Genomic DNA, 20,513 nt, shown 5'->3' with positions numbered 1-20,513 from the left:
CTGGATGAAAGAAAAAATATGAAAATCAGTATCATTCCCATGTATCAAAATAACTACAGAAAATATAAGAGAAAAATATCCTGGCTGCATCAACAACAAAAACTATGAGGCACTTAGGAAGAAATCTAACAAAGGATGCGTAAGAATCACAGAAAATATTCAAAGGTATTTTAAAGGACATGAAAGAAGATCTGAGTAAGTTGTTTTCAAGAATGGAAAGAACACAGTGAAGATATGTCAATTCTCCCCTAAGTAGTCCAGCATTTCAAATGCAAATTCAATTAAAATCCAAGCAGATCTTTCTGTGGATTGAAACAGGCTGATCCTAAACTCGTGAGTACAATCCCAAACCAGCCCGACAGCTCCGGAGAAGCACCACCAGGTGGGGGCGGGAGGGGGCGGATCCCCAGAGGTCCCCCCCACACCCCCGTCCTGACGCAGTGCCCAGCACAGCTCCCAGCGGCCGGGGTCCACGGGGACAAAACAAAACACGGGCCTCGCCTCACACTCAGCATCACCTAAATTTAAATGAAATGAAGACAGAAATGTGACAGGAAAACTTGAAAGGTTTTAGAAGAAAGTACAGGAGAAAGGACGAAGTCAGGGCGGAGAAGCCTCTCTTAAGAATAATGCTGATACACTTAAATTAACTACAGCGCACGGCAGCTTCCTTTCCCCAGGAAGACCCGATAAACTCCACAGACAGGCCAGAGTCTAAAGCAGAGATCGGTAACGCATGTAATGAACACAGGACTAATACCTAGAATATATTAAAACCATCTACAAATCTATAAGAAAAATATATAATCCAAGAGAAAAACAGGCAAAGGATAGAAATAGGCAATTTAGAGAGTAAAATCTGAACTGTCCATAAAAACATGAAGAGATGGTCACCAATAATCAGAAAAATCCAAACTGAAACAACAAAGTATGGTTTCCGGTCCATAAGACTGGGGGAGGGGTTCAAGGTGATGAGCCCCAGGCGACCCTGGGGATGACAGGGGCGTGGACAGACGAGGGCGCCCAGAGAGCACCCAGGAGCTGCAGGTGCAGGAGCGAACCGGCCGCCGACGCGGGACAACGTGGTGGCTCTGATGAGACTCGCCCGGGCTGCAGCCTCGCCCAGGGACCCAGGATCCACACTCGGCCCGAGGGACTCCCACCATCAGTGTTTAGGACAGCGAAACGCGGGCAGCGCGGACAAACCGCGGTCTAGTCACACAGGGAAACCAAACGGAAGTGAGACTCATAAATCACAACTCGGGCATCAATGTAAACCCCCTGGGGGGGGGAGCCCGACGGCAGAAGGAGGACGCGTCCTGTAAGAGGTCCTTTACGTGCGCCAGACAACGTAGCAAACAACACACCGTCTACGGATGGACGCAGAGCAGCACAAGCATAAAAACAGGAGTGACCGTGGGGGGGGGGAGGGGAACAGGATGGGGAGAGAAACAGAAAAGGGACTTCAGGCGACAACCACCCTCGGTCTGGAGCAGCGAAGACAACAGCGAGCAGCGCTATCCGCTATCCCGCCTCGCACCTGCTCCCCGCTCTCTCGGCTCCGGCCGGGGCGCTCACATCGGGCCTCCCCGCGGCACACACAGCAGGCGGGACTCGGCCACCACGGCTCTGCCGATGAGGAAGCAAACCGCCAAGCGGCAGGGCCGCGCCCTCAGACTCCGGGGCCAGGGCCAGGCCTGCTGCTCTGCCGTCAGGGACGCTGGGACGGCTCCGCAGGAACACGCTTTCCCGGCTGCGCACGCCCGCTTACTGCGCCATGGCCCAATCACCTCATGATTTTAGAAATGGACAAAACTCATTTTTAATGGCCACCAAAGATCTGCTTTCTCAGCTAGAACCTGCCTACCACAATCCGATCTTTCCTTAGTAGCTTGAGATTGTCTTGAACTAAAAACACCTGCCATTTTTATGGCACTCATGATTACCCAGTTTGCTACTTACACCCAAGTCCGTCACGTAGGATAAGGACTAGCATCCTCACTTCACAGATGGAAAAATGAAGGTTGAGAGATGAAGTCCTCAGCCCAGGGTCACCAGTGCGGTCTTTCTGGCCCGTTTCCTGCGGGCATGCGCCTTCCTGCTCTCCCAGATTGGTTCTGTGGTGAGCTTTAGACAAGCAGCTTTCCAGCCGCTCTCTGACGCAGGGGCTCACCTTGCACTCATCAGTTATGGGCTCCTGTACTCTCCTAAGCTGGTTAGGAAAGACGTCTGTGTGCAGGCCTGGGAAGTTGTGCGCGTCTCCCCCCGGCCCCCAGACACAGCGTCCTGTGGTTGCTGCCGAGAAGCCTGTCCTCCCGCAGACACACGTCCTCCTGGAGCCTGTCACGCGGGCGCCTAGCTCTGGGCCCGCATGGGGCCGCCGGCCAGTTGCGGGGCTGTAAGGGAAAGGCGGGCCAACTTGGGGCTGAGTTCTACTGCCCCCCGGTGAAGGGGAGAGAGCCACACGGTGCTAAGTACATATCTAACCGCAGTCTGGCAAATTCGGTTTTGTGACATCCACATCAGAGATGGTGCCGCAGAATGAGTGGCAGACTGAGACGCAGATCAAATGAACATCGGTACATAACCTCCAACCCAGTGGGGGAAACAGTGAAACAGGCTAAGCTGACGAATATAGTAAACTACAGCACAGGCAGAGAAAACCTTGGCAAATGAAACACACAAACTAAGGTTGAAGTTCAAGTGCGTCCTTCATCTCCGCAGACCTGACCGGATGAAACACAAAACTCACCGATAGCCGCCTACTTACAAGAGAAATTCCTAGAATGGCAGCGGAGGACGGAGCCCCGGGAGAGGGGCGCTGGTCTAGGTGCGCGCCACACCAGCTCAGCACAGACGGCCATCGGGTGAGCAGCACCGAGGTCGGAGAGAGGTGTGCAGCGGCATGGAAAATCCCCCAGGAGACCCACAGCCCGGAGGGCCCAGCATCTCAGCACGGGTTCAAGCAGACGGAGCAGAAACCCAATGAGAGATCGAGTCTCAAGCATCACAAGACACCTGAACAGACCTTTACATCAGCCATCTGCAGACTGCGTAAACGAAACCAGAAGACTACGGGAAAAAAGCAATAAAGGAACAAAGGCTGGAAATAAACCACGGATGATACAATTCTGTACACAGCAAAACACAATCTACTGACAAAGTATTAGAAAACGGAAGCATAGCAAGGTTGCTTGATACAAGAAAATGCATAAAATCAGACGTCTATATATCAGCACACACGTCAGGACTTAAAGGTTTTTTTTTTTTTTTTTTTTTTAAGATTTTATTTATTTATTTGACAGAGAGAGATGCAGCGAGAGCAGGAACACAAGCAGGGGGAGCAGGAGAGGGAGAAGCAGGCTTCCCGCTGAGCAGGGAGCCCGATGCGGGGCTCGATCCCAGGACCCTGGGATCATGACCTGAGCCGAAGGCAGATGCTTAACAACTGAGCCACCCAGGCGCCCTGGGAGTTAAAGGTTTTAAAGGACGTCACACACAAGAGCACGGCGGAATAAATCGAGTGAAAGCTGCACTAGAGCGAACACGCGCACACGGTCTACACCCTACTGGGAGGATCTGAGGACACCTGAAACGAACGGAGGCCCCATCTAACTGAGTTAGGGTCCATATGCAGAATACTCCTATAAAGAACTATAAATCCATTTTTGAAAAAAAAAAGGAGACAAAGAAAATAAGGAAGAGAAGGAAAATGTGAAAGAGGGAGGGAGAGAGAGCAAGAGACTTGAACTGGCACTTCCCAGAAGGAGGCATATAAATGGGGTATAAACACATGAAAACGTACTCACACCATCACTCAAACAGAAAATGTAAATTAAAGCCAGAATGAGGGGCGCCTGGGTGGCTCAGTCGGTGAAGCGTCTGCCTTCGGCTCAGGTCATGATCCCGCGATCCTGGGATCAAGTCCCGCGTCGGGCTCCCTGCTCAGTGGGGAGACTGCTTCTCCCTCTCCCTCTGCTTGTGCGCTCTCGAATGAATAAATAAAATCTATAAATCAATGAATCGATCAAACCAGAATGACAGCCGGGGCTCCTGGGTGGTGCCGTCAGTTAAGTGTCTGACTCTTGACTTCAGCTCAGGTCTGATCTCAGGGTCCCAGGATCAAATCCTGCGTCGGGCTCTGCACTCAGCGCGGAGTCGGCTTGGGATTCCCTCCTGCCCTGCTGCTACCATGCCCCCCCCCGCCCGCTCTCTCCTTCTCTAAAATAAATGAATAAACCTCTAAAAAAAAAACCAGAATGATAGTCTACGCTCCTAGCGGGAGACTACGCTTACGAAGACGAACAAGTGCGGGCAGGGATGTGTGGCAGCGGCCGTCACGTGCTGCTGGTCGGCATGAAACCGGAAACGCTACTTTGAAAAAACTCTTGATCTATTACAGCTGAACAGACGCACCCGCTATGAGCTGCCCATGATACCCCCGGGAACGCATCCAACACAAACACACGTGCACACGCACCAAGAGACACATGAGAAGAGCAGCTTTCTTTGTAATCGTCCAGACCTGGGAAAACCCCGATGATGAAGACAACAGAACCACGGTCCACTCACACAGCGGGACGCGGCCACGAGCCGCACAAACATGACTCTCACAAAACATGAACGAAGAGGCCGGTCCCAAGAAAATACCCGTTGTGTAATTCTAGTCCTATAAAGCTCGTAAAGTTCCAGATCCGGCGAAAACCAAAGTACGGCAGAAAAAATCAGAGTACCAGTTAATCTGGGGGAGGAGGCGAGGCACGGAGATTGGAAGAGGGGACTGCTTAGTGCTTTCGTAATGTCCCATTTCCTGACGTAGGTAGTGGCCCTACAGATGTTCGTTTTCTGATGAACTGAGCTGTAAACTCCTATTTTGTGTACTTTTCTATCTTTATATTCTATTTCAATTGAAACAGGAAAATTAGTTTACTGGATTCGCCCACATCGACACCAATGGCACATTAAAAAATTCAACGTTAAAATCTTGAAGCTATTTTAAAACACTATCAACGTATATTTCTATCAGTTTAACGTAAAAAAAGGAAAAAGTAGAAGAAAAGAAAACCTCTTCACAAAACTGGAAAAAGAAACAGAAGAACATTTCCTCTGACTTGGCCCTCGGACACGCGAAAGCACAACCGCAAGGCTCGCACATCAACAGATCCCACGAAATCCGGGGGGAAATGATGCCCCGACTACAGCTATCACCCAATATTATCCTGAACTAAATTCTGTCCAGTAAAGAAGAAAGAGAAAAAAAAAAGGTATAAAAATTGTAAAGAGAAAGGCAGAGCTTTACTTATTTGTAGGTGATCTCATCTATTTGGAAAAACAAAAGAATTAACTAACAAAATCTCATTATTCATCAAATCTAAAACATTAAGACATCCTTATTTTATGCACCTATGGGAAATTTTAAAACATTGCCAATTAATTGTAAGGTATCATCAACGTAAGAACGCATCGCAATCTCAGAAACGTTCCACCGCACCCCTCAGAACCAACGAAACGCAGCGTCGTTGCCGCCCAGAGGTCTGGGCACGGTCCCACGGCTCTGCTGGAAGGAGCGAGAACCCGCTTCGACACACAATAAAAAGACGATCCCGTTCACAGTAGCAGTAAAAACCATAAAATGGGAAAACTGGACATGAACCTAACAAGGAATCCAGGAGTTCCTAGTATCCCTACGTCAAGAATTCTCGTATGCCGAAAACCGTACCCTTCACCTGCAGGGAGGGAGAAAGGGCACCATGATGTCATTCCTCTCCCCCCAGGCCAGCCTGTGAACTCGAGGGGCCCATCACACCCCCCACGGCCTCTGTCCTGGAACCTGACTAGCACCTTCTAAATTCCTCTGAAGATACGCAATCTCCATCAACAAAATTTGAAGAAGAACAAAGAGGAAGAGCCTCCTGAAATAGTAAAACACGTAAGAACAATGATTCTGCCCACAAAGTGCAGATATCTGTTCCAGGAAAGGGATCCTAAACCAAGTCAAAAGCATGTGACTGAGAGAAATATTTGCAATCCATGCAAACCCAGAAGGGAGGCCCAGAGTGCAAGAAGACCCTCTACACATGCGAGAGCATGACGCCGGCCCCCGGAGGGCAGAGGGCTCGCACAGAGGAGGGGGCACACGCCCGGGAGCACCAGGACCTTCCACCCCGGAGTCAGGACAGGACAAGACACTGGAAAATTCTTACAATTTCATGACATCAAGTACTTGGCAAGGATGTGGGAAATACACTCTGATGCTCACTGTTCGCCGCAACATCACCGTGGGCCTGTTCAAGGGCAAGCTGGCTGACTGTCTAAACGTGCACAAGCCAGCAATTCTGGTTCTGGGGACGAGTTATTTATTACCTACGCTAAAAACATACACACACATCGCGTGGCTATCTGTGCATATGCGTGTGCCTATGAGTAAAATCTAAATAAACAAACGTTTAAAAAGCGGGGTTCTCACTTCTAGCTCTTCAGGAATCTCCTCTGGGTAACCTAAGCGTAATGATGTGGGAAGAGAGAACCTGACATTCCCCACCCCCCTCTATGGGGGACGACCCTCCCCTACGGGGGGACCCTCCCTCTATGGGGGATGACCCTCCTCTACGGGGGGGACCCTCCCTCTATGGGGGATGACCCTCCTCTATGGGGGGGACCCTTCCTCTACAGGGGACCCTTCCTTTATGGGGGGACCCTTCCTCTATGGGACCCTCCGTCCACGGGGGACCCCCCCCTCTATGGGGGGAACCCTCCCTCTAGGGGGGCTCCTTCCACTACGGGGGACCCTCCTCTGCGGGGGACCCTCTGGTTGCTACTTGCTTCCTGGGTTCAAGTGCACCTGCTGTGGACCAGGTTTTAAATCTGACCTCCCCTCCATGCAGCGTCTGTGTGGGCCAGAACCAAACGCCACATGGCGAACGCCTCAGGACACATACCAGCAAGGAGCGTTTTTGCCCCCGAAGGCCATCTTGCTTCCTCTGGAAATGTCTCCTTTGCTACGAGGGGTCTCTTCTCGCTCTTGGGCGAAGGACTCTGCCATCTCTCCAAGGCCCTGCGGCCACCAACAGGAAACCTGCTCCGAGTTTCCGTGACACTTTTCTTCACTTGTTTTGGTGACAGTTTCTTCTCCAGGAGGGATTCCAAAGCCTGCCATGAAACAGCCCGTTATTGTCTTCGATTACCTCACAAAAGTCTGCTGCTGACCACAAACCCGAAAATCAGGCCCCCAGACAAACGTGTCATTACACGTCCACGTCTAGTGGTCAATGGCATGTCGTTTAGCTGGAAAACTGAGAACATCTACTTAACAAGAGATTTCTGCGTGTCCTTTTACACGTTTAGCTCACTGAAACCAACAGCACAAAGAAAAAGAACAGGACTACTTTTAAAGGCATCCAAATCCACCATATTCTAGAAACTAACCACGGTCTTCAGAGCCTAATCCTACATGCTTTATAGATGTCTTAATTCTCGATAAAAATCTCATACACTCAAACGGTATTTTCAGTGGGCAAAGGAACTACGTGTAACATACCTTTTCATAAACCACGCCACATGCCCAGGGCCGTGGCCACCCACCCCCCCCACGTGCCCCCGTTCCTACAAGAGGCTCCTGTTGCTCATCAGTGGGCAGTGAGCGCCAGCTGCCAGCAGGACTGTGCAAACTGAAGACAACTGAGCATGGCCGGGGAGACTTACTCCAGGGGCAGTAAGGCACGAGGACAGCGAGCCGTGGAGGAGCGGCCCGTCAACGGGACTGAGCTCCCCGCACTACTGACAGAAGTGTGTGAGAAGCATCACGTTAAGGGGCTCCTGTTTAAACTCTGGGAAGGGACGAGACAAGCCCCTGAAGTCTTTCCAGGAGATGAAGACGCGCCCACCATGTCTGCGAGGGGCAAGCGTAGACAGCACCACGCGACCCGCCACGCTGTCAGAGGGGCTGCGCTCCTGGGCTGAGTCCTCCCGGCACCGGTGCCACCTGCAAACCACACACGCCGTGCCGGCGACGCTCAAGGAGGAGGGGCCACGGGGGCCACCCAGGCTACTTAACTTAGCCCAGAAGTCTCCCTCCCCCGTGTCCCACCCGTCCCCCGTGTCCCACCAACGTGAAGGTCGCTTTTCGCCTGTGGACGGATGTCGGGGGGTCAGAGCTAACTCCGGCAAGGAAGTCACGGGGACAGCATGCGAGGAACGTCGGTGGCACCTCTGGGACCTTCTTCAACTGCAGCGTGCCGGTAATAAAGCCTGTGCGGCTCCCAGCACCGCAGCAGGGCGGGACGGCACAGATGAGGGCCTCCTGTTCTTGCCGGCTCCGTCCCGACTAGTACCTGCCGGAGGACGGCCGGACGTCCCCAGCCGTTGGCACGGCTTCAAGCACCTCTTCTTCCCAGAAGTCCACCGAGGCAGCACACGCACTCTCATCCAAGCACTAACCGAAGAGTGCTTTACTGCTCTCCTTTTCTGTGCTAATAGGTTCTCTCTCAATGGCACGGTCAGGGGATGGGACATTCTGGTCAATCGACGGACCTGGTTAAGAGCCGACGCACGGTCCATACCCAAACCACCCGTTCTCCAATAAGCGAGGTACAACGTTCTAGGCCAGACGGTAAGGCTGATGAGATAAAAACGAAGTGCGTCCTCCGTCCCCTGCAAAGCTCGAATTCAGCAGGTGGCAGCTCTGTCTTGTCTTCTCCTTAAACCCCAACGGAACCAGGCCACAGTAAGCATCACCTCCCTGCTTAGAAACAAAGCACTTTTAACAAAACCTGCCGTCCGATTCATACCTCAGTCTGTCGCAGGATGTCCATGACCACATCGGGGACGGAAGGGTCAGCGTCCAGCTTGGCGGAGCAGAGTGACAGCCGGCGGATAAGGCTGCCCAGCCCCCTACAGCGTGCAGGAACCGGGGGCTCCCCGCGGTCCGTGAGCTGCGTCACCAACGCCTGTAAGGCCCGGATGGCTCCTCGGTGGGCAGCCGCCAGCCGCGACGTCACCCAGGACTGGCGGTGAAGGGGGAGGGGAGCAGTTATTTCAGAATTCAGAACTTCTCCACATCAGTCCCACCCTCACGAGGATTTGCGGCCTGTCTCCTTTCTAGACAACGTTGTACTCGGACACTTTCTCACAGCAGGGAATTACGAAGTTCAAAGGTTTTCTCCGACAAATAGCTTTCTCCTTCCTATTGTCAGTTTCTTACACCAGCAGCAACAGAGTCTGTTCCTTGGAGGGCCACACCAAGTGCAGGATATTTACGGTGCTCGTGCCCCCCCAGACCCATCTCTACGAGCACCGTGCACCTGCTAGTGCAGGGAACCCACACGCACAATCCCCACCAGACACTGGAAACGCAACTTATAAACAAGCAGTATCCACCATGACAGCCTGCGTCATACCTTCTTCGTGGGTCTGATTTTATGTGGACTCAATTTATCCAACTCTTCCTGGATCTCTTTCACCTGTTTCGTAAAGGGGAAAAAGTGAAGACTTCAGACCCATCCACTGATCTGTCTTGTCCAAATACAATCACTGTTTAATTCAAGTCACTCGAAATGAGACAAGGCTCTTCACTTGTGACCCAAAACACAGTCCCAGGCTTCAAGTTCAAGACGGCGAATGGAGCACAGTGTCCCCCCCCCATCCCCTGGTCCCAGGGTCACGGGAACCTCCCAGGAGGGAGAGAAGGTGGGAGGCCACGCTGCATCGTGGGCTGCACCATGTCCGGAGAGCCCTGACAGGGTCAGATGCGTGTTCCAGAACAATCTCAGTGGCCACAGTGTGGAGCGAGGACTGAAGCACCACCCCACAACAACACGGAGCAAAGTCTAACTCAGGCATTTCTCCTTTTACAGGAAAACATTCAGCTTTTGGTTCAAGCAGTAAAGCCAGCCTGTGCCGTAAGTGACGGGAAAAGAGTCGAAGATGGAATCATGAGGAAGGCGCTACGGTTAAAAGACATCTAAGAGCAATCTATCTGCAACGTACAACAACGTGAACGCCTGCTCATCGAGACCCTCAGCACGCCTCCCTCCTTCACTGTTCAACAAGACAACCTCACGATCTGCCATTACTCAGCGTCTGGCCCAGCACAGACGGGAGGCAGGCGGGAAAGTGACGAGGCCCCGTCCCTCTAACACCAGGGCACCAGCTGGGGTCACCGATCCACTGTCCACTCGAGTCTGTCCACAGAAACACATGCTCTACCAGCACCGTTTTCCAGGACAGGACTCACATTCTCAGATTCTCAAGAATATATGACCCCAAAAAGCCAAAAACCACTCTTTAAGGACTTCGGCCCTATATTCACATCACACAAATACACATGAAGGCAGACAGCAAAAAGAAAAGAACCACTTGTCCACACGTTCAGGAAATTCAGGCTCAGAAACGCAACAGGAGTCATGTGGGACACTGCACTCGTGCTGCTGAGACGGGGCAGGGGAAGCTCTCGGTAGGGCCCCCAAGGCCGGTGGCCGCTCCCCTACTCCCATACCTGCTGCTGCAGGACATAGAGCATCCGGGCGGAGCGCACGGCTTGCTCCTGCCTCCGGACTTGGACTCGCCGCTCCTCATCTGGGTCCAAAGCTTCTTCCGCTCTATCTGAAAACAGTGTTTCCCCAAAAGTGGATTATACATACATACAGAAACGCATGAAAACTTCAATTATTCCAAGACATAATAAAGCTGAAGATCTCTAGTTTTATTAAAAACAAAATAATGGGGCTCCCACAAAAAATCCTCCACCAGCCAAGAAATGAGGAAGGAGTGGGCCTGTGTGTAACCCAGTCGGAAGAGACACAGGACCTCAGACCAAGCTCCCGCCACTCGGAGTCCCGGGACCAGACCCTGGCGGAAGCTTCCGCCAATGCCAAGCACCGCTGACTACTTTGAGATTCTTTCTACTGAGCCCAAACCTGTAACGCTATTTTTTTCAGAAACCCTTTATTGGCCTATTTTATGTTTGGCAAGATTTCTTTGATACTTTATCTCGAATCCAAAAGAGAAATCCTTTCTTAACACGTTCAGACTGCTCGAATGTCCAAAGCCTTGACATCTTTGTCAGGGAGCACACCCTTGTACTCACGGGTGCCCCACGTTTTCAAACCACGTGCTCAAAGAAACGGTGTCTGGGGGACTCTGAGGGCTGTGCGAGCATCCGCTCCCGAGCCAGTGGTTCTTACGCAAAATCCCAGGATACAAGTCAGAAAAAGCCGTGTTTTATTAGTGCAAGTGTATTTTATAAACTCAAATATTTAACATTTACTGGTTAAGAAGCCAAATGATGAAAAAATTTTGTTTTGAGAAAAGCAAAACTTTGAAATCGGAGTTCTGGGTACAGACACCTGCTCACGGGGCCGACCAGCCAGACTTCTGTCTCATGGGGGCTGCGCAGCATGGAGAAATGTGGGCGCCGCGTGCGTGCGTGAATGTCATGGACACCGGCTCCGACGGGGCTCCAAGCCACCACCTGGCAGGCGGTTCTGAGACAAGGGGTCTACGGAGCCGCACCCGGGAAGCACCCTGGGCACGTCAGGGCCCCCGGAAGGGTGGTCCGCAGAGGGGGCCATGGCAAACTGCCCAGGCCACAACGAGCCAGCGCAGAAATTTAAACTATGCACGGACAGGTTTTTATAGCTATTTGCCATTGTGGTGACACATCTGCTATAATTCAAAAGGTATGATTTGTGACAACTTGAAATTTTATTTATTTTTTTTTTTAAGATTTTTTATTTATTTGAGAGAGAGAGAATGAGAGATAGCACGAGAGGGAAGAAGGTCAGAGGGAGAAGCAGACTCCCCGCTGAGCAGGGAGCCCGATGTGGGACTCGATCCCGGGACTCCAGGATCATGACCTGAGCCGGAGGCAGTTGCCCAACCAACTGAGCCACCCAGGCGCCCACAACTTGAAATTTTAAACTAACAAATAAGCGAGGGGCGCCTGGGTGGACTGGTGGGTTAAGTGTCCGATTCCTAATTGTGGCTCAGGTCATGATCTCAGGGTCAGAGGATCGAGCTCCGCGCTCAGCAGGGAGTCTGCTTGAGATTCCCTCTCCCTCCGCCCCTTCTCCCCTGTCATGTGTGCGCACGTGCTCTCTTCACACCTAAAAAAGTAGAATAAAATAAACGAGCAATCACCCACACCAGTCCTTCCCCAGGGTCTGAGGAGCTCTCTATAAAGGCCCCCGGGTCAGGCCACATCATCGGCGCAGGGCTCCGTCGCCCGACAGCACAGCTTCCACCACGGGGTGCCACGGGGCGCCCCCGGCAGCCCACACCAACACTCCTGTCGCTGCCGCGATATCGCACAACACACTCGTCAGGAAGACCACGGGAGAAAGGTCTTCCTGACACAGCTGTGTTCTGTCGCAGACCTTGTAAACTCTGCAACAATCACCTTTCCCTCTTCAGCCGGCCGCTCGGAAGCTCAGGAACAAGTCCTGTTTCTCCCGTGCCGCCACATCCTCACTTGCGTATTTCTGTTCGGCTGCTCAGTCACGTTTATCTCGGGAAGGCAGCTTAAGCGCCTCGTGGCACGTGCACCTGTCTGCAGAGGATCCCTACAGACCCTGGGGGGATCCTAGCAGTGGTCCCCAGGGATGCTCAACCCCCCACTCCTCGCAGCTGGGAAGCTGATCTCCTCTCTCCGACCCGCTAGGCCAACCCAAACTCGCCACAAGGAGTCCGTTCCCTACTCCGCAGGGAAACGCGGGGCAGAGAGGGCACTGAACAACCGTGGGAAACAGTGTGGGATGACCGCACACCCTGCCTTGTGCCTGGTGGTCGGATGCCCCCCTCACACACACCCCCAGCTCCTGTCACGGCTGCAAGCCCATCTAAACGCTGCTCCGTTACAACCAGCTTTATCTAAAGATAAACATGCACATACGATGCTCTTTTTTGAGCAAATTACAAAAATTTTGCCGAATGGCAAAACACGACAGGATAATTTGCGTTCGGGAGCCGTGGGACCCGCGGGACGGGGCGGTGCCAGCTGCCTCTGCCTGACAGAGGGGCCAGGGCAGGGCCAGCTCCCCGGGAAGACAGACTCTGGCCAAACTCACGGCCCACCTGCCTCGTGGGCTCTGCTCACTGTGGGACGGGGGGTGGAGTGGGATGGGGGCGGGGGTCCTGGACGAACGTGTTGGACTATCCCACTCCCCCGCGGGGAGTCTAGGTGCTCTCACCTTTCTCAGAGACTGCTTCCATTTTGTGGACACAGGTGTTCAATGCCCTCTGGAGCCGCTGCACTTCTAGCAGGCTCTGGTGGCCGCTGGTCCTGGGCTGGGGCTCCGGCCCCGGGGCGCGCGTGGGCGGCGAGTGGGGCACGGCCGGATGGGACAGTGCTGGACCAGCTGTGTACAGGTACACCTCGGCACCTGAGCAGGACGTTCCCACCGTGGACGGCTGGTGGGCGCAATGACACGTTTCCTGGCTCCTCGGTTCCTTCCTTTGCGCCCTGTGCTCGGGGATCTTATGCTTGTGGGGCCCCCACCTCTCAGAGAGCTGGGGCTCACTTCTGAGGCGGTGCTGCTTGACGTGTTCCTCCAACTGTCTGCGCTTCATGTCTCTCCTGGCCAGGTGCACGGCACAGCTGAGCCTCTCTTCTGAGATGATGGAAAACGAAGCAGAGCCGCTCCCGTTGGGACCATCCTTCAAACCCAGATCGTGACGGTGGTATGACTCGCTGTATGAGTGCTTCAGCTTCTCAATTTTGATTGCATGCGGGCAAGAATAGCGGACTGCCAAGTTGCTGGAATGGGCAGGAACGCTCCTATTAAACTGCAGCTGGGTCTTTAAACAAAAACAAAAGCAAGAGCACATGAGAAAGAGCACATCCGTCTGAGGCCAAGTTTCCAAACTCCCACCACACAATCGTTAGCGCTAAGAGGTATTCTTCCGCACGGACAGAAGCAGCCACTCTCGTACACCCCTGACCTCATCACACGCCCGTGGCTCCCGCCCACGTCACCAGGCCACGGTGCCACCCTCCCCTTCACAGAGCAGCCCCTGAGCCCCTCATGTCCCCCATTACCCACTCTACATGGCCTCAAAAGGTCAGGTTCCGGCAGAGACAACGCAGTCCGCCATGAGCTCTGCGGACACGGCTCCCGGACGCCCCAAGCACAGGAGCTGCGCTGGACGAGCCGTGCACCTGTCAGCTGCACCATGTCCTTGACCCCTCCCCCGAGAGCATCCTGCTCCCCAAGGTCCGCGTACACCTCCCACGCGCGCCTCAGGTTTTGTCCGTTTGAACCATAACAGATATAAGCTTTATTCTGCTTTCCTCTGAAGGAACAAAGGCATGTTTCCAGAGACTAACATTTCCATTGTTCTTCACGGTGGCATTCCCCAAAATCCCACAAATGGCCTTCTCATGCCTAAACTAGCTATAACCTTGCTAAGCATTCAGATGGTTCCAGTTTTCCCACTAATAGAAATATTGCTTCAAATACTATCTCTACACATTTAGCTTTTTTCTCATTTTAAAGAATTTCTTTAGGATGGAGTACCCGTTCTGGGATTACTAAGTCAAGGGGAACGAACAAGTTTACAACTGTGGGCTCCATGGCAGGTCAACAGCCCAAGTCCACACCTCCACCACGAGCCCTTTGCCCCAGGGACAGCCGCCCGGGCCTCATGATAAAGGGTGATCGTGTGTCACGTGATGAAGGGTCCATTTAAAATGAGGCCGCTGTGGTAAAACTTCAGTAAAGTATTTCGGAAACAACTTAAAAACCTCACTGGAAGTTATGAGAGAAAAAAACAAAGCGTTGCTGTCCGAAGGGTGCAGACAGCCCATGAGATGTACAGTTTTATTTGGAGAAAGTTTAACCTCCAAAAGTAAAAATAACCAAAATACCTGAGGGGGTGGATACGAGCACTAGAAAACACACATACAGGCGAATTCCTCTTGAGCCCGGCTAGAGAAAGGCTTTCTAACTAGGACTCAAAATCCATTTGCAATAAAAGAAAAGAGTGATATGTTTTGCTACATTAACATACGAATTTTATTTTATTTTTTTAAAGATTTATTTAGAGAGAGCGAGCGAGCACAGGCAGGAGGGGCAGAGGGCAAGGGAGAAGCAGACTCTCTGCTGAGCTCAGAGACCAATGCGGGGCTCCATCTCACAACCCTGAGATCATGACCTGAGTAGAAATCAAGAGTCGGATGTTCAACTGACTGAGCCACCCAGGCGCCCCTAAAATACAAATTTGAAAAACAACAGGCCTGGGGCACCTGGATGGCTCAGTCGTTAAGCGTCTGCCTTTGGCTCGGGTCATGATCCCAGGATCCTGGGATCAAGTCCGGCATCGGGCTCCCTGCTCAGTGGGGAGCTTGCTTCTCCCTCTCCGTCTACCTGCTGCTCGACCTGCCTGTGCTCTCTCAAATAAATAAATAAAATCTTAAAAAAAAAAAAGGCCTGTGGGGATTAAAAACACCATAAACAAAGTCAAAGAACTGAAAAATTGGAAGAAAAATATTTGTAAATACAAAGGGCTCTCTAAAGAAATGTTAAAACTGAAGTGAAAAGAGACCAAAACTCAATAGAAAATGGGTGTGTGCAGGAAGGACAGGAGAGGTGGGTGAGAGGAGACACTCTCAAACGCCGTCTTGGGCAGGTAGGTTGGCAACCACGCTGACGTTTCACATGCAGCAGGGACATGGGGAATAAAATCTATAAAGACAAAGGAAAGCCCTAAAGATGAATACTAACAGAAACCAACGCACCAAACTGCTCTGATACAAATAAGTCAGTCACCGCTTACCAACCATCAGAATAAAAAACTGATTCAGACAAAAATTATCGATGAATGCTAAACTAGTTCATCAGTCTGGGAAGCGAAAGGACGCTAACATGGTCCCGAGGACGGACGCTTGCAACTGCAGAGAAAAGCGAGAGCAAGTCCACAGGGGAGGCTGGGCAGACACGCCCTCGCCGCCACCAGGTTAGGACGAGGTCCACAGCGGGCGCCTCCCGACGGGGCACACGAGAAGGGGTCAGCATCATGCTGCAGCTTTCCCCCACAAGGATGTAACAGGAGTGTCATTCTGAGAAATTTCAGACAAAGCCAAACTGATACAAAGTCATCAAATAACTGGCCTGTATTTTTCAAGAATGCCAATGTCATGAAATAAAAAGACAGTCTCACGAAGTGTTCAGATCAAAGGAACGAGACAAACGTGGTAACTCACGCCGCTCAGTGACCTGGGATTCCTTCACCCAAAGGACACTGTTGGGGTAACTCATGAAATCCCAACAAGGCCTGTACGTGACACGGTGGCTTTATCTGAACGCGAACTTCCAGATTCCGATCATGTTATCACGTAAGAGAAGTGCTTGTTTCAGGAAATACATACCGAGTACTTAGCGGTAAAAAGGCATCATGTCTGCAAGTTATACCTCACCAGTTTAGAAAACGCGTGTGCATATGTGGTGTGTGTGTGCTCATGGGTGTGCATGTGAGAGTTGTGAGTGCACATGTGTACATGTGCATGCACACAGGTGCGTGTGTGCACACGGGTGCGTGAGTACGTGAGTGTGCCCATGCACATGGGTGCGTATGTGCGTGCATAAGTGTGTGTGAGTGCGCATGTGTGCATGTGAATGTGCACATGGGTGCGTGTGTACGTGAGTGTGCCCATGCACATGGGTGCATATGTGTGTGCATGAGTGTGTGTCAGTGCGCATGTGTGCATGTGAGTGTGCACACGGGGTGCGTGTGTACGTGAGCGTGCCCGTGCACATGGGTGCGTATGTGTGTGCATGAATGTGAGTGCGCATGTGTACATGTGAATGTGCACACAGGTGTGTGTGTACGTGAGTGTGCCCACGCACATGGGTGCGTATGTGTGTGCATGAGTGTGTGAGTGCGCATGTGTGCGTGTGAGTGTGCACACGGGTGCGTGTGTACGTGAGTGTGCCTGTGCACATGGGTGGGTATATGTGTGCGTGAGTGCGCGTGTGTGCGTGTGAGTGTGCACATGGGTGTGTGTACATGAGTGTGCCCGTGCACATGGGTGCGTATGTGTGTGAGTGCGCGTGTGCATGTGAGTGTGCACACGGGTGCGTGTGTACATGAGCGTGCCCGTGCACATGGGTGCGTGTGTGTGTGCATGAGTGTGTGTGAGTGCGCTTGTGTGCATGTGAGTGTGCACACGGGTGCGGGTGTACGTGAGCATGCACGTGTGTGCATGGGTGCATGTGTGTGTGAGCGCATGGGTGCATGTGCGTGCACAGGCTGCGTGTGCGCACATGGGTGCATGTGTACGTGTTTGTGCACATGGGTGCGTGTGTACATGTACGCGCGCACATGGGTGTGTGTGTACATGTGAGCACGCATGTACACATGGATGCGTGCGAGCATGCGTGCATGTGCATGAGTGCATGTATACATGTGTGCACATGGGTGCGTGCGAGCATGAATGTGTACATGGGGGCATGTGTACGTGTGCATGTGTGTGCACATGGGTGCGTGCGAGCATGCATGTGCACATGGGGGCATGTATACATGTGAGTGCACGTGTGCACATCGGTGCGTGTGTACGTATGAGCATGCATGTGCATGGGTGCGTGTACGTGTGAGTGTACGTGTGTGCAAAGAGGGACAGAGAGAAAGAGACACAGGGGAGAGGGAGGGGAAATGTAGTAAGAGGATTAACACTTGGGGAGTCTGGGAGAAGCATACCCAGGAATTCTGTGTACTACTGTTGTAACTTTTCTGTCAGTTTGAAACTATGTCAAAAATTTTTTAAATTTTCTTGGTCAACTACAATGAGATATTACTTCACACCCAGCAGAAGGGACCCAATTAAAAAAACCACTCCAGCCTGGCGAAGACGTGGAGCAACTGGGGGTGCTTGATGGTTGGTATGAATAGAAGATGGCACAGCCCCAGGAAGAAGGTCTGCTGGTTTGTTAAAAAACTAGACATACACCATCCCCCGTCCCAGCGGCTTCGCTCCCTGGTATCTACCCAAGACCTGAAAACACGTTTACAAACAGAGGTATACCAGGAAGCTCCCAGCAGCTTCACGTGCAGGAACCCAAAGCAGCAGCTGGAGAACAAACTACTGGGGACACTGCTTAGCGTTTCAGAGCGGCCGCGCCGGCTGAGGAGCCCCTGTGCACCACCCCCAAAGAGGCCTGACACACGAGGTCATGTGGCATAGGAGTCCATTTACAGGAAGTCCTGGAACAGGCAGAATCCATCTACGGTGGAAAAAATGACAATGACGGTGGCCTTGGGAGGGCAGGAAGGGGCAGAGGAGAATTCTCTGGAACAACAGAAAAGACCTCCATCCTGATAGAGGTATGTGCGACACCTATGTACACATTTGTCGAAACTCAGCAAATGTGACAACATGCATACGTTTTGATGTATTCATTTCAGATGTAAAATTTGCATCAGAAGAAAAAATTGAAATTCTAAGAACGAGCTCCAAGAATGAATTCTAGCGTGTGACGCGCACGCTGAGGCAGCAGGGTGCCCGTGTCTGCACCTGACTTCCTTACGTATCAGAGTAAGGTGGGCTGATGGATGGACTCTGGAGGGTGGACTGAAGGTCAGACAGGCAATGAAACAAATACCACGAAATCGTAATGCAATTTGGGTGTTCGCTGTAGAACCCAATGTTGTTGCGTGAAGATTTTCATACGTTCAGTGTTGGGGGGAAACACATTTTGGGGACAACTGGATGAAGCTGAGGGAAAACTGGTTATTACATAGTATTAGGGAATGATTTTTCGTCCATTTTGTTAGGTGTGATAATGGTTAAGTAGAGAGTTTACTTTTAGGACTATTCTAAAATACTGAGCACTCTAAAACATCTAGAAGGGAAGCGTCATGACATCTGCAGCTGCCTTTGAAGTGGTTCTGCAAACATCCGAGAGAAAAACAGGACAAACCGCTAACAACCGTTGAATCTCGAAGGTGGTTTAAAGGGTGTTTACTGTCCTTTTCCTCCAACTTCTGTTCAAAATGTTTCCTGATAAAAATCTAAAAAGAGAAAAGGAAGAGAACTACCTGGGCCTGAAGTGTCCTGGGGTCACTCCTCCCGTGTAGCTGGACGCAAGGTGCTAGATGAGCGCAGGCGGAGGCTGGCCTGCCCGGGCCCATCCCGTCAGAGCGCGCGGGACGCTGCGGAGAGCCCAGCCACCGGCCGGCACTGCTCTCCCACAGTCATTGCCTAAAACGAGAGAAAGCCACTTCAGACCAACAGCATTCAAACACAGGGGAAGAAGAAGTTAAACACAGCACCATGCTCATGCAACAACATTCTAGAGAAGTCCACAGCAGCCTCACGTGTAACAGCGAGGGCTTCGGGACAGGTACAAAAGCATCTTCCCTTTTGAAACCCTACTTTCTGAGAGAATACGGGGCGCACTATTCTAAGGACTAGCTGCTGAGCCATTCCAAATCTCAGATCTCAAGGGCCACCAGGAAGACAGGAGTAGGCGAGCAACCGTCCAGCAGGGTAGCTTTACGGACATCCACGTTCACAAACCCCAACCCCTAGTTAGAAAGCAGCCTGCTCTACTCTCCCGGGTAGCTCAGGTCAGAACTCTGCAGGACTCTAAGGAAGCCTGCGGGAGGATCAGAATGCCCAGACTTAGGGCAGATCTGCCGCTGGAGGCCCCCCGCCCACAGTGGGCTAAGACAGGAAGGTGTTCTGGGAGCTGATGTGGGCTACCCCCTCCCCTGACACTTTGTTACCCCTGCACTCAGCACGAGCTCGTCACGATCTCGCCTCACGTTGTTATTTACCTATGTCACGGGGTAAATCTCATCTTCCCGGCTAGACAAGGCTCCTGGAGGGTAAGGACCTGTCTTGCTCTTCTCTGATATTTCCCACACACTGTGCTTGGAGCATGGCAGACACTTTAACTCAACACTTGTTGAATTAAGCTGATTTTCCATAAACTGACTAGTTTTCAATGTACTGGGGTATTTGTTCTGTGAAAGGATCCTACAGTAAATCAATGGGGAAATCCAGGTCTTAAGAAAAAATCCCTAATTTCAGCTTTTGCATAAACCCCAGGTTTGCAGACAGGATTTGCTTCAAGACAGACGCATCAGCAGGAACATCAGGGCAGCTGTTCAAGATCCCCTACTCCCAGGGCTGTCGAGACGCGAGGGCAGGTGAGCGAGGCGGCCCCGCTGCTGCCTGAGAGCCCCCACAGTCCAGGGGCTGCAGCCGCAGGGTCAGGCGGCCCGCAGAGTGGGGCCGCGCATGCACGAGTCTGTCGAGGCCGGCACTTTCCCACTCTCCACTAGGAAACACTAGGTGACCCCTCGAGTGACACCACACACACACACACCTGCACACACATACACAAACACACACAGTCCAGGGACACCCACCCCCACACTGTCCCCCTGTACAAATGCCTGGGACACCCCTCTCTTTGCAACCTGTCCCCACCCCACTGCTCCAGGAAACCCAGTTTGTCACCCAACATCCCCTAGGACATCGCTACGAAGCCTCTCTCCCTGATCTTGAGACACCGCTA

The 20,513-nt window shown here is 52.1% G+C and overlaps 1 protein-coding gene across 6 annotated transcripts in view; it reads right to left on the bottom strand.

Moving 5' to 3' along the window:
* KIAA0753 (KIAA0753 ortholog) overlaps positions 1-20,513 on the bottom strand; it is a 46,802-nt gene that overhangs the window by 22,638 nt on the left and 3,651 nt on the right. For 4 of the 6 annotated variants that reach the window (XM_078067751.1, XM_078067753.1, XM_078067754.1 and 1 more), the window contains exons 1-7: positions 19,768-20,343; positions 19,027-19,189; positions 13,185-13,791; positions 10,493-10,599; positions 9,396-9,458; positions 8,787-9,002; positions 6,939-7,149 (exon numbers count right to left, since the gene is read on the bottom strand). In XM_078067751.1, coding sequence (XP_077923877.1) covers positions 6,939-7,149; positions 8,787-9,002; positions 9,396-9,458; positions 10,493-10,599; positions 13,185-13,791; positions 19,027-19,119 — 1,297 coding nt within the window. In that variant the 5' untranslated portion in view covers positions 19,120-19,189; positions 19,768-20,343. Of the gene's footprint in view, positions 1-6,938; positions 7,150-8,786; positions 9,003-9,395; positions 9,459-10,492; positions 10,600-13,184; positions 13,792-19,026; positions 19,190-19,767; positions 20,344-20,513 lie in introns of those variants that run through there. The other 2 variants (XM_078067752.1, XM_078067755.1) reach the window with 2 other exon arrangements.

This window comes from Halichoerus grypus, chromosome 2 (assembly GCF_964656455.1).
Source record: "Halichoerus grypus chromosome 2, mHalGry1.hap1.1, whole genome shotgun sequence".
NCBI lineage: Eukaryota > Metazoa > Chordata > Mammalia > Carnivora > Phocidae > Halichoerus > Halichoerus grypus.
Note: the sequence above shows the minus strand (reverse complement) of the source record. Positions and strands in the feature narration are given on the sequence as shown.